Source organism: Stegostoma tigrinum, chromosome 4 (assembly GCF_030684315.1).
Source record: "Stegostoma tigrinum isolate sSteTig4 chromosome 4, sSteTig4.hap1, whole genome shotgun sequence".
Classification (NCBI taxonomy): Eukaryota; Metazoa; Chordata; class Chondrichthyes; order Orectolobiformes; family Stegostomatidae; genus Stegostoma; species Stegostoma tigrinum.
The window spans coordinates 24663598-24678445 of record NC_081357.1 but is presented as its reverse complement, the minus strand read 5'-3'; the positions used below and the strand labels follow the sequence as shown (position 1 = coordinate 24678445).

The 14848-nt window shown below is 42.9% G+C and overlaps 1 protein-coding gene across 6 annotated transcripts in view; it reads left to right on the top strand.

The window, feature by feature from the left end:
• Nucleotides 1-14160, top strand: part of LOC125452783 (uncharacterized) — a 119572-nt gene extending 105412 nt beyond the window's left edge. For all 6 annotated transcript variants that reach the window (XM_059645220.1, XM_048531622.2, XM_048531621.2 and 3 more), the window contains 2 exons: nt 12096-12262; nt 13632-14160. In XM_059645220.1, coding sequence (XP_059501203.1) covers nt 12096-12262; nt 13632-13748 — 284 coding nt within the window. In that variant the 3' untranslated portion in view covers nt 13749-14160. The remainder of the gene's footprint in view (nt 1-12095; nt 12263-13631) is intronic.
• The last annotated feature ends 688 nt before the right edge of the window (nt 14161-14848 follow it).

Below are 14848 nucleotides of genomic sequence, written 5' to 3'. Positions count from 1 at the left end.
TGTTGAAGATGGTAACTGGATAGATAATGGATGCATAGTTAGTTATCTTTCAAAATTTTATCAATTCTGGAAATGTGACTGGAAAGTAGCGAATATAATTCCATTGTTTAGGAAGGGAGAAATTGGGAGAATGGAGAGCTATAGACCTGTTAGTTTGAGATCAGTAGTAAGAAAAATATTAAAATTTATTATAGCGGATGTTGAAGTGGACATTAGGAAAAGAATGGCAAAATTCAGCAGCATCAGTATAGAACTACAGAAGGTAGCCTATGTAAAATAAAGATAGAACAGAAGTGCAAACTAAATGTAGTCAGCAGTGTTTGGGAGAAATGTATGCCTAAAAGAAGCAAAAACAACACGCTAATAATGAAACTTCATGCATGAATAAAGAGATAGCTGCACAAGCCGTACAGAGAGCTAGCAATAGGATATTTAAAGAGGTTATCTGTAAGATTTTTAAAAAAAATTAGATGATGAAAAGGATCTGTGAAATTAAGTCAGAAATAAATTTAAAAAGTAATATTACGAGATTCTACAAACAAGTATCAAAAACCTCATACTAGGATAAGAGTATGCCTTCTACAGGATGTGCAATACATACCAGTAATGATGACAAAATGGGACAAATATTGAATCATTTGTTTGCCTCAGTACTCATCAGAAAGACTAACTTTGTGGCCATGAACATATGAATTTGGAACAGAAGTAGATCACTTGGTGTTGGGTTTGCTGTGCCATTCTCAACTGAATCAATGATGATCTGATTACTCCATATTCCACAGACTCCAATAACTTTCATCTTCTTGTTTAAGACATATTTACCTACCAATACCTTAAAAATGACAAAGACAATTTTAATGCTTTTCAACTCTTTGTGAGTAAGAAAAGTTCTCCTAATCTCAATCTTAAGTAAGCAACCACTTATTTCAAACAATGACAGCTGCTTCTCCTGCATCCCTTCCACATTCATGCTGTCAGGATCTTATATGTTTACGTCATGTTGACTCTTATACTTCTGAACTCTCAAGTCTAGCCTATCCAACCTTTTCACATAAATGAACCCATTACTTCCAAGTATTAGTCTCATAACCCTCTCTGAACTGCCTCCAATGAACTTACATTCTACCTTAAGGAAGGAAGCCATCACTGTGCACAGTACAATAGATGCAGTCCCAGCTATGCCTTGCATAGCTGAAGCATAAACTCTCTACTTCTGTACTCCAGGGAAACTAGGGAACTTATATTGGAGAGCAAAGAAGTGGCTAAAGAATTGAATCCATACTTGAGCCCTTAATTCATAAAAGATGGCATAAATAACCTCTCAGAGATGTTAATGAGCCAAGGGGTCTAGTGAGGGATGGAATTGAAGGGAATCACTTTTAGTAAGAAAATGGTGGTAGAGGAATTAATGGGATTAAAGGCTGAGGAGTCACAAAGGCCTGATAATCTACATCCCTGAATTCTAACCAGAGTGGCTGCAAATATTAGATACATTGGCGGTCAAAGTTCTTCAGACTCAGGAGCAGTTCCTACAGGTTGAAGGGTGGCAAATGTAGCCCAACTATTTAAAAAGGGAACGAGAATAAAAATCCAATTGCAGACAGTTAACCTAACAGCAGTAGTGGGGAAAATGTTAAAATAGTGCATTATAAAAAATGATAACAAAAAATTCAGAAAGCAGTAACGGGGTTGGACAAAATCAGCATGGGTTCATGAAAGGCAAATCGTGCTTCACCAACCAACTGGAATTTTGAGGATATAACTAGAGGATAAGGGAGGATGAGTGGATTTGGTGCATTTGGATTTTCAGAAGGCTTTTGATAAGGTCCCTCATAAGAAGTTAGTACACAAAGGTGAAGCACATGAGATAGGGTGTTAATGTATTGGCATGGATTGAGAATTGGTTGACTGGCAGGAAATACAGTGAGAATTAATGGGTCTTTTTCTGAATGGCAGGCAATGACTAGTGGGTACTGCAAGGATCAGTGTTTGGGCCCCCGCCATTCATGATATATGTAAGTGGCCTGTGTGAGGTAACCAAATGCAACATTTCCAAGTTTCGTGATGACATAAAACTGAGCAGGATTGGAGTTGTGAAGAGGATGCTAGAAGGCTTTGAAGTGATTTAATTGATCAAATACATGGCAAATGCAATATAATATGGCTGAACGTGATGTTCTACACATCAGTGAGTAAAACAGAATGGTAAAGTATTATTTAAATGGTGATATAATGGGAAGTGTAAATGTACAAAGGATCTGGGTGTCTGTACATCAGTCAACTAAAGTAGACAAGTAGGTGCAGCAAGCAGTTAAGAAGGCAGATGGTTGATTGGTCTTCATTACATTAAGATTTAAGTTCAGAATTAAGGACGGCATACTGCAGTTATTCAGGACCTTGGTGAGACCACACCGGGGGTATTGTATGCTTTTTGGTCTCCCTACATTAAAAACAAACATACATGTCATAGAGGTAGTGTGTTCCAGGTTTCATTAGGCCTTTACTGAAGATGGCAGCACTGTGCTATGAGAAGATATTGAGTCAACATTACCTGTATTCACGGGCTAGAAATACCTGATGCAGGGAGTGTATTTTCCCTGGTTGAGAAGTTTAGAACCAGTGGAACAGTGTCAGGACACAGATAAGCCATTTAGGATTTTAGTGTGATGGAATGCCCACTATTTGCCTGCCTGACTGAAGCTCCAAAGCTCACTCAACACCATACAAGACAGAATGGCCACTAGCTTGTTGCCTATCCACCACTTTCAACATTCGATCCCTTAACCGTCAATCATAGTGTTTGCAACGCGTACCAAGGTTCCTTCACCAGCGCCTTCCAAATCCAAGACCTCTATACCAGCTAAAAAGACACAGGAGGTGGATGCATGGAAGCACCACCAATTGCAAGTTCCCCTCCAAGGCATATACTATTCTGACTTGAAACTATATTACTGTTCCTTTATTATTGCTGGGTCTTGAGCACATAACAGAGCCTGACCTTCAGTGCCATATTGAGGGAGGTACAATCTTTCAGATGAATTATAAAATCAGGGCTTTTCGGGTGAGTGTGGAAACATCCCATGGCAGTATTTGAAAAAGAGCAAGAGTGCTCTCTTTGTCTCCTGGTCAATATTTATTTCTTTAACACATTACCTGGTTACTTGTTTTATCACTAATTTGTGTTGTTGCTCATCTATGACATTGACCTCTGCTGGTTGTGCTGCTGCCCTCTTCGGAAATAACACTGGCTATCCCTCAAAACTGTGTAATTAGCAACAAAGCATGTTTAAATAAACTCACAGTGGGAGTTATTTTGTTAGATACGGGATTAAGGAAAACAGAAGTTCAATTGTGATTGCCTGTTGTGCTACTGATAACATTGCAACAACGGGGCTGGTTTTATCTCAGCATTTCTTGCCCTTGAGGAGGTCAGCCAACCAGGCATTATTGTTATAGCTATGAAATATACTGCACATGAAGCTTCAAAATTATAAACCTCCAGAGCTCAAAAATATGATGATATTTCAATGAAAAAAATTATAATGCTTTTCAGTTGCTAAGTTCGCATATCACCTTTTTTAAATAATTGTTCAGTTGTTTTGATTTTCAGTTTTGTACAGATATTTTTGAGGTTTATTTTTCTATCTTATGATTCTTGGAAGTAGCATGCTTCCTGATTAACAGTTAGCAAGGCACAAGGTAGGGAAGAAGAGCAAAAGGAGCAATATCAAAGAGAGACAGCGTGAGAGAGACAAAGATACAAAAAGAATATACAAAAATAAGAAGGGAAAAGAATGTTGGACAGCAAAGTGAAAGAGAAAGCATTACCAAGAATGAAGAAAAAGATAGCAGTGAAAGAGAAACCAGCCTAGAGGTAAGACTAAAATTACAAAAAAAAACTGAAGAAACAAACAACCGTATTGTTGTACAGTACGTGCAGTTATGTTTTGCCACTTACCTTTTTTTAAATTCATTCATGGGATGTGGGCATTGCTGGCATTTATTGTCCATCCCTAATTATCCAGAGGGCTGTTAAGAGCCACCCACATTGCTGTGGGCCTGGAGTCATATGTAGACCAGAACAGGTAAGGATGACAGTTTCCTTCCCTAAAGGGGATTGATGAACCAGATAGATTTTTCCTGACAATTGGCAATGGTTTCATGGTCATCATTAGACTCTTAATTCCAGATTATTGTTGGATTCAAATCCCACCATCTGCTGTGGCTGGATTTGGACCTAGGTCCTCAGAATATTGGGATAACAAGGTGTAGAGCTGGATGAACACAGCAGGCCAAGCAGCATCAGAGGAGCAGGAAAGCTGCCGTTCCGGCTGCTATCTCCTCCTCAGAATATTATCTGGCTCTCTGGTTAATAGTCTAGCAATAATACTGCTAGGGCATCACCTACTCCTAATTCGTGGGAAAATTTCGTGGGAACCCAACAGAAAAATTATTGTAAACTTACTATCAATAATTGATCACAAGGAATGGAGTTCTGGCTGAGTTAGGGTGAGTGCAAGTCTAACAAAATTATTTGTTCTGTGTTTGTAAAATATTTCCCAGTGCTGTCAGATTCAGCATATCATCATTTTGAAATTTTATTCCTCTTTTGGCTGTAGACGAAATAATGGCACCAAGTCATTTCTGCGAATGGTCTGAGCATTTTATTTTCATTGTAGTAACAATTATTTGCATTACTGTAAGCTCATTTAGGACATTAAGGCATCCCAAGACTCTTCATAGAGTGTAATTAAACAGCATTTGACACTAAATCACATAAGGAAGCATAGATTAGATGACCAAAAGCTTATTCAAAGATGTAGGAGAGGTAACTTTAAACTGACGAATCAAACGAGGAAGGAGAAGCAGAGAGATAGGCAGGCCAAAGTAGCACTATGTCTGACCCACTATGTTCTTCAGCATTTGTTGTATTCAGTACAGATTCCAGCATCTGCAATAATTTGCTCCTATGATTGATCGGTAGCCTGTTCATTGGTTAAATATCCACCTCCACCACTCCAGTTCATCATGGCTGCATCATCTACAAAATGACCTGTAGCAACTCATCAAGGCTTCTTCAATAAAACCTCCAAAAACCTATTTCAGCCCTGCAGATTAAGTCAAAGTAATGAAGGTCAAGCCTTCTTCCTCAGAAGCCAATTATTGAGCACTCTGAGGACCTCATCACAGTGCTGTTGCTATTCTACTGGGTTAAGGGGTGATTTGTATGCCATGTGGAGGGACCAGCCAGAAAGAGCTGCCAGACTCCTTGCAATTTCCTTATCAAGCATCCTGTAACCTACAGAAGACCATAGCCACATTCAGCTATCTGAGGTCTCTTCTTTCGTTGCTGCTACTGGCAGTACTGCAATGGCTAAAGCTCTCAGATTAACCAACAGCTCAACCCCAAAACCCTATGTATTGTGGGAGCTCCGATTACAGACAGTTAATTGTGTGTTGACATTGAACTTTAACAGCTGTTCCAAAAATGATTGGAGGAATTTTTCCCTATTTTTATAGGCTGTGGTGGGGTAAATCACGATTGTCATTGATTTCAACCACTTCTTAAATTGTGAAACAATTCAAATCAGGCCATAAGATCATATGATATAGGAGCAGAATTAGGCAATTTGGCCCATCGAATCTGCTCTGACATTCAATCATGGCTAATATGTTTCTTAATGCCATTCTCCTGCCTTTTCTCTATAATCCTTGATGCCTTATCAATGACCAAGCCAGTTTTCTATCCATCCAGCCAGGCCATCCTGAATCCCCTGTGATTTTAATTTTTGTACCAACCTGCCATGTGGGACTTTGTATCAAATGCCTTACTAAAGCCCATATAAACTACATCCACAGCCCTTCCCTCAGCAATTGTCCCTTATCAGTTTTTAGGATGGCAGGTTCAGTTGACAGTTAAGAAGGTAAATGCAATGTTAGTATCAATTTCAAGAGGGTTAGAATACAACAGTAGAAATGTACTGCTGGTCAGACTGCATTTGGAATAGTGTGAGCAGATAGAAAACTGGCTTGGTCATAGAAGACAGAGGGTAGTGGTGGAAGGATGTTTTTCAGAATGGAGACCAGTAACTAGTGGTGTTCCACAAGCATCAGTCTTAGGTCCTTTGTTTGTAGGGTCAGACTCTTCCTCAGAACTGCAGGTGGTGGAAATGGTGTCTGATGATCTTCTGGATGTGAATGCTGGTAGGATGGTAGGTAAAGACAAGGGGAACCTTATTGCTGTTGTGGGAGGGAAAAGAGGGGGTGAGGACAAAAGTGCAGGAGATGGGTCACACCCAGTTGAGGGCCCTGTTGTCAACAGTGCAGACGAACCATCGGTTGAGGAAGAAGGTGGACATTTTGGAGGCTCCCATGTCAAAGTTGGCCTCATCTGAGCATATGCGGTGAAGACAGAGGAACTGAGAGAATGGGCTAACAAGGTGTGGAGCTGGATGAACACAGCAGGCCAAGCAGCATCTTAGGAGCAGGGAGGCTGACGTTTCAGGCCTAGACCTTCCAAAGCCCGAAACGTCAGCCTTCCTCCTCCTAAGATGCTGCTTGGCCTGCTGTGTTCATCTAGCTCCATACCTTGTTATCTCAGATTCTGCAGCATTTGCAGTTCCTATTATCTCTGAGAGAATGGGATGGAGTTTTTACAGGAAGCAGGGTGCAAGGATGTACAGTACAGGGAGTCAGTGCGTTTATAATGGGTATTAATGACCAGTCTAACCCCAGAAATGGAAACAGATGTGAAGCAAGGGAAGGGAGGAGTCAAAGATGGACCTGGTGAAACCTTTAGTTCTGGTTTGATTGCTCCCCTACTCATAATTATCCCCTTCTCTGGTGTCCCTAAAGTTTAGCTCCTGATGTTTCCATATTCTGTATCCTATTACTTGTTCTGGAAACTTCTAATAACCTCTGCTGAGCCCTCCCCAGAAAACTCTGTTGTGTCATGTCATGAATTCCTTTTAGGTTGTACCAGTTTGTGCAGTAGGAGCAAACGCTTGTTTATTATTTTGATGTTCAGAAGACAGTTTCTAAAGCTTGCCACATTTCATGATTCCAAATATTTGTTACGATTAATGCCTCCCAGAACTGGGGCAGGATTTGTGGCAAGATTTTCAATCGGTCACACCAGACAGTGTGACAGAGGCATTTCAAGATCACAGCTGGCTGGAAGCTCCAGTATCAGACAGTAAATCACCTGTTGATGTTGAACTTTTATGGGTGCTCTGAAAATGATTACGGGCAGTGTTGCTGGCCTGTGTTGGGGACGAGGTTGGCACGGTGCGGTGGTGGAAATGGTGTCTGATGATCTTCTGGATAGACAGGGGTGTCTATCACTGACTATTAAAGACCGCCTACTTCATCAGCTAGGTAAAGTTAGAGATTGATAGGGACAGAAGCAAGTTCCTCGCAGAACATAACCATTTAACTGGATTGCTATGAAAAAGCATGAATTACATTAATACTGTTTATTTGGAAATTCAGTATGAAGTCAAGAGCAAGGCTCTGGGCTATTAGAACTCAGGGAGAATTTTAAAAAGATATTAGGAAACTAAGTGTTTGAGTCAGACCATAACAAGACTGTAAGAAATAGGAAAATGAGTACAGGGGTGATAGGAACTGCAGATGCTGGAGAATCCGAGTTAACAAGGTGTTGAGCTGGATGAACACAGCAGGCCAAGCAGCATCTTTTGGAGCAGGAAAGCTGACATTTTGGGCCTCGACTCTTCATCAGAAATGAGGGAGCGGAAAAGAGTTGTGAAATAAATAGGGAGAGAGGGGGAGGTGGATCGAAGATGGATAGAGGAGAAGATAGGTGGACAGGAGACAGACCAGTTAAAGAGGCTGGAAATGTAGAGGTGAGTGTAGGTAGGGAGCGAGGGAGGAGATAGGTCAGTCCAGGGAGGATGGATAGGTCAAGGGGCAGGATGAGGTTAGTAGGTGGGAAATGGGGATGTGGCTTGAGGTGGGAGGAGGGGATAGCTGTGAGGAAGAACCGGTTAGGGAGGGAGGGACGAGCTGGGCTGGTTTTGGTATGCCATGGAAGAGGGGAGATTTTGAAGCTTGTGAAATCCTGCAGGGTTCCCAAGGGGAATATGAGTTGCTATTCCTGCAACCTTTGGGTGGCATCGTTGTGGCACTATAGGAGGTCCAGGATGGACATGTCGTCTAAGGAATGGGAGGGGGAATTGAAATGGTTCGCAACTGGGAGATGCAGTTGTTTATTGCAAACCGAGCATAGGTGTTCTGCAAAGTGGTCCCCAAGCCTCCGCTCTACCCGATGTAGAGGAGGACACAATGGGTACAGTGGATACAGTATACCACATAGGCAGATGTGCAGGTGAACATCTGCTTGATGTGGAAAGTCTTCTTGGGGCCTGGGAAGGGGGTGAGGGATGAGGTGTGTTGGCAGGTGTAGCACTTCCTGCGGTTGCAGGAAAAAGTGCCAGGAGTGGTGGGTTTGGAGGGGAGTGTGGAGTGGACAAGGGAGTCACAGAGAGAGTGGTCCCTCCAGAAAGCAGACAAAGATGGGGAGGGAAAAATGTCTTTGATGGTGGGGTTGGATTGCAGATGGCAGAAGTGTCGGAGAATGATGCGTTGGATCCGTAGGTTGGTCGGGTGGTATGTGAGGACGAGGGCAATTCTTTTTTGGTTGCTATTGCGGGGACGGAGTGTGAGGGATGAGTTGTGGGAAATGCAGGAGACACGGTCGAGGGTGTGCTCGGCTACTGCAGGGTGGGGGATGTTGCGGTCCTTGAAAAACGAGGAGTTAGAATTTAAAGTCTTCGCTCAAAGTTGTACAACAGGACAATTATTTACTTCAGCATAAATAGCTATGTCGATTAGTGAATTACCTTGTTAAATCAGCCCATTGCTCATTGTATTGCTCAAGATTTTGAAAATTACTGATTTGTTGCTGCACTGAACTACCTCCAAAAGATAAGAATAAATTCAACTGTTATAACATTGAGGTTTGATGAATTGTCATTTTCAGCACAAAGTTTGCCTTGCATTTTCTTCCGTCCCACCATAAAATATCTTAACTGTACAAAATATTTAATGACCCCACCACCATCATTTTCTGAGGCAAGGAGTGACAATGTCTTACCATGTCTTACATCTGAGAGAAAATATTTATCATCATCCCTGTTCTAAAAGAGCAAACCCTAATTTTAAAATAGTGCCCTCGAGTTGTGGACTGACCCACGAGAGGGGAAATAGCTGTCAGAGATAATGAGAACTGCAGATGCTGGAGAATCCAAGATAACAAAGTGTGAAGCTGGATGAACACAGCAGGCCAAGTAGCATCTCAGGAGCACGAAAGCTGACGTTTCGGGCCTCGACCCTTCGTCAGAGAGGGGGATGGGGAGAGGGAACTGGAATAAATAGGGAGAGAGGGGGAGGCGGACCAAGGATAGATAGAGGAGAAGATAGGTGGAGACGAGAGTATAGGTGGGGAGGGGATAGGCCAATCCGGTGAGGACAGACAGGTCAAGAAGGTGGGATGAGGTTAGTATGTGGGAAATGGAAGTGCGGCTTGAGGTGGGAGGAGGGGATAGGTGAGAGGAAGAACAGGTTAGGGAGGCAGGGACGTGCTGGACTGGTTTTGGGATGCAGAGGGGGAAGGGGAGATTTTGAAACTTGTGAAGTCCACATTGATACCATTGGGCTGCAGGGTTCCCAAGCGGAATATCAGTTGCTGTTCCTGCAACCTACGGGTGGCATCATTGTGGCACTGCAGGAGGCCCAGGATGGACATGTCGTCTAAGGAATGGGAGGGGATGAACTGTTCAAGCTCCTCTTGGGAGCAAGATGCAGCGCCGATATAGTCATCAATGTAACAGGAAGGGGTGGGGTTTGGGCAACAGTTCATTCGCTTCACCAACACCTTCCACCCCAACCTCAAGTTCACCTGGGCCATCTCCAACACATCCCTCACCTTCCTGGACCTCTCTGTCACCATCTCAGGCAACCAGCTAGAAACTGATGTCAATTTCAAGCCCACCAACTCCCACAGCTACCCAGAATACACCTCCTCCCACCCACCCTCCTGCAATAATTCCATCCCCTATTCCCAATTCCTTCACCTCCGCCGCATCTGCTCCCAGGATGAGGCATTCCACTCCTGCACATCCCAGATGTCTGCGTTCTTCAAGGACCTCAACTTCCCCCCCGCAGTAGTCGAGAACGCCCTTGACCGTGTTTCCCGCAACACAGACCTCACACCCCGCCCCCGCAATAACCGCCCTAAGAGAATTCCCCTCGTCTTCACATACCACCCCACCAGCCTCCGGATACAACGCATCATCCTCCGACACTTCCGCCATCTACAATCCGACCCCTCCACCCAAGACATTTTTCCATCCCCACCCTTGTTTACATTCCGGAGAGATGACTCTCTCCGTGACTCCCATGTCCGCTCCACACTCCCCTCCAACCCCACCACACCCAGCACCTTCCCCTGCAACCGCAGGAAGTGCTACACTTGCCCCCATGCCTCCTCCCTCACCCCCATCCCAGGCCCCAAGATGACTTTCCATATCAAGCAGATGTTCACCTGCACATCTGCCAATATGGTATACTGCATCCATTGTACCCTGTGTGGCTACCTCTACATTGGGGAAACCAAGTGGAGGCTTGGGGACCGCTTTGCAGAACACCTCCGCTCGGTTCACAATAAACAACTGCACCTCCCAGTCGCGAACTATTTTAACTCCCCCTCCCATTCCTTGGACGACGTGTCGATCCTGGGCCTCCTGCAGTGCCACAATGACGCCAGACGTAGGTTGCAAGAACAGCAACTCATATTCCGCTTGGGAACCCTGCAGCCCAGTGGTATCAATGTGGACTTCACAAGCTTCAAAATCTCCCCTTCCCCCACTGCATCCCAAAACCAGCCCAGCACGTCTCCTCCCGCCTGCATCACAAAACCAGCCCAGCTCATCCCCCCCTCCCTAACTTGTTCTTCCTCTCACCTATCCCCTCCTCCCACCTCAAGCCCGCACTTCCATTTCCCACCTACTAAACTCATCCCGCCTCTTTGACCTGTCCGTCCTCCCTGGAATGACCCATCCCCTCCCCACCTATACTGTCCTCTCCATCTATCTTCTCCTCTATCCACTTTTGGTCCGCCTCCCCCTCTCTCCCTATTTATTTCAGAACCCTTTCCCCATCCCCCTCTGTGATGAAGGGTCTAGGCCCGAAACGTCAGCTTTTGTGCTCTTGAGATGCTGCTTGGCCTGCTGTGTTCATCCAGCTTCACACTTTGTTATATGGAGGGGAAATAGCTTTACACTTGCGCCTTGACAAGTGAAATGTGGTCTGATCAATGCCTGACTAATTAAAGCATAACATCTTACATTTATGTTCACTTCCTCTAATAACAAAGGACCGTATTCTGTTAGCCTGCTTGATTCTGTGGCAGACCTACGTGCCAACATTTTTGTGACATGTACGAGATCACGTAAATCCGTCTGCACTTTGGAATTCTGCAGTCATTCTCTATTTAAGTAATATTTAGCTTTTTTCAGTCTTGCCAACTTTTGAAAAACATTTATGACTCACATCTACTAGATGTCAGTTTGGGAATATAAGTTCCTAATCGTGTGAGAGCAAGTGAATCTCAATTTAATTAGACTATCAGAACAAAAGTAGGAAGTCTGAGCTCCAGATTATTTGACCACTATGTTACTCGCACCCCACTTTTCTTTTGTGTAAGGACTGTTATTCCCTCTTGTAGCAATACCCAAAAGCAGTTTGGACATGACAAAACAGCCCTGCACCAGGAGCACAATCTTGATGCCTAAATGTCTGGTGAGGTCTAATTATGCCCGCAGATCAGTTGTCCAGGTTGTGTAAAATCAACTTCATATCATGTTTATCATGGAAGGTTCAACATGGAGCTCGTGGTGAGAAATCTGTAATAAATTTTCATCTAGCCTGTGTGTATTGCGACAGTATGCTTTTCCTTTTCTGCTTATTGTAGACAACTACTTGTTCATATTTCTGTCACTTTTTGTGTGCATAGAAATATTTTGGATTTCCACTTACTATTAAAATATCCATTTAATCTCATTTTATATGTTTAGTGGATTTACTAGTGAACCATTGGAAAACTGGTTTGCTGGCCCCGAAAGAAATGTTTGGCTCCATGGCATGTGTTCAACTCCCAGAATATCTGCTTAAAGATGGATATGCGAATTATGAGCAAGCAGAGATCATCCAAAATATCCTTTACCACCAATATAACATTGAGGTATGTTATATCATATTTATCACAATATCCTGAGGGAGCAAGAATTGCAGATGCTGGAGTCAGAGATAACTAAGTGTGGAACTGGAGGAACACAGCAGGTCAGGCAGCATCAGAGGAACAGGAAAGCTAATGTTTCAGATCGGGACCCTTCTTCAGATATTCTGAAGGAGGGTCCTGATCCAAACTATCAGCCTTCCTGCTCCACTGATGCTGCCTGGTCTGCTGTGTTCCTCCAGCTCTACACTGTGTATTCTATCAGAATATCCTGTTGTTTTCACATTACCAGAATACAGTATTGTTACTATTGTACTTTTTGTAACAAAGGGTTATTGATGCCATTCTTTTTTAATTTCAAAAGTTGACTTTAGTTGTAAATTCAAAAGCAAAAATATTCCAGATACATTTAAATTTGAATATTACAGAACTAGGGAAAAGATAGCAGCCCTGCAGTGACATCAGCCCTTGGCAGTACTTTGCCTTCCAGTTACTTCTACCAAAGTGAATCACCTCACACTTGTCTTCATTAAACTCCATTTGCCACCTCTCAACCCAGCTCTGCAGCTTATCTATGTCTCTCTGCAACCTACAGCATCCTTCATCACTATCCACAACTCCACCGACCTTAGTGTCGTCTGCAAATTTACTAACCCATCCTTCTACGCCCTCATCCAGGTCATTTATAAAAATGACAAACAGCAGTGGACCCAACACCGACCCTTGCGGTACACTACTAGTAACTGGTCTCCAGGATGAATATTTCCCATCAATTACCACCCTCTGTCTTCTTTCAGCAAGCCAATTTCCGATCCAAACTGCTATATCTCCCACAATTGCATTCCTCCGCATTTAAGTCTTGCCAGTGATTATCTAAGCATAAATTCTCCCTTCAGGGACAATCAAGGTTACTGTTATTCCTCTAATGCCTCCAATGTGAAGAAACACTGGCTTGTCCCAGAAGTTCTTCTGACAATGATATGTTCTCATCTTACCCAACGGCAAGGCCATCATTCATTTAAGTCCTTAAAATGAGGAAGCAAAATTGAAGAACAGTTACAGGCCAGGCTGTACAGATACTTCCAACAGTGCATTAACATTTAAATAGGCTGCCGCTTTCGATCTCTTTTACCAGCTTAAGCAATGAAAAATATACAAGGTTCTTTTGGAAAATGGTTGTGCTGTTGTTCGATGTTTATTTTCTATTTATCCAGGCAGTTTTTAGTAGAGAATATTACCCATTAATTTTGTCCTTAGCTGATGTTTACAAAAAACATTTTAGTCATCTTTGCTGCCTACACTATCCTGAAACCCATTTGATTTTCTGACTGACAGCATTTGCTTACCACACTTTGATCTTCTTCTTTCTAATCAGGTACCAGTCAAAGCCTTGGGAGGAAAGCTCTATGTTCGGATCTCCACACATATCTACAATGAACTGGAGCAGTACCAGAAACTTGCAAATGCAGTTGAAGAGATGACACTAGAGTAGGCTGGGAACTTACCCTTCAGTATTCTGATTAACTGCCTTCTTACTACTACATATCTGATTATACTATTTCCCCTTGGAGAAGTACTATATATGTAAATTGACCATTGAAAATATTGACAAAAGATAGTTTTGTTTGTATGGTTAGCAGGGGTCCAGTATTAGAACAGCGCCCAATGGAGTAATGCTCATGCCATGGTACAGATTAAAGGTGTAGATTAGAATTGCGAAAACAACTGCATGATAAAAACACAAATCCAATGTGCTTTCCGCAGCTTCTGGAATTTTCACTGCTGCCTGTGGTAGTTTAGCTTTAAAGACCAGCAAAAGTGGTGATGTGAATTGGACTGAAGTATTTGTATTTTTCTTCCAAAAATGTCTTATATTAATAAACAGTGTTCAAGAGAAGAATCAATCCTAGCCGTTGAGTTTGATTGACATCAATCCTTGTGGTTTATGTGGAAAGTTGAACATTTTTTAGAGTCACTGACCTAGAAATTCAAAGACTTCCATGCATTGGAGACATAGTGCAGGGTACAAGCCCCGCCTAGAATTCTGAGAGCTAGGCATCACTGATATTTAGCTTCAGGCTTCCTTGTCACAGGGTTGGGGTGGTATTTTAACCTGTGAGCAAAGGAAGCACTTGAAGTGAAAGAAAATCAGCCCACTGCTAGCTCCACAGCAGCCCTCATGTAAGTGGGTATAGATAGAACATAGAACATTACAGCACAGTACAGGCCCTTCAGCCCTTGATGTTGTGCCGACCTGTCATACCGATCTCAAGCCCATCTAACCTACACTATTCCATGTACGTCCATATGCTTATGCAATGACGACTTAAATGTACCTAAAGTTGGCAAATCTACTACCATTGCAGGCAAAGCGTTCCATTCCCTTACTACTCTCTGAGTAAAGAAACTACCTCTGACATCTGTCCTATATCTTTCACCCCTCAATTTAAAGCTATGCCCCCTCGTGCTCGCTGTCACCATCCTAGGAAAAAGGCTCTCCCTATCCACCCTATCTAACCCTCTGATTATTTTATATGTTTCAATTAAGTCACCTCTCAGCCTTCTTCTCTCTAATGAAAACAGCCTCAAGTC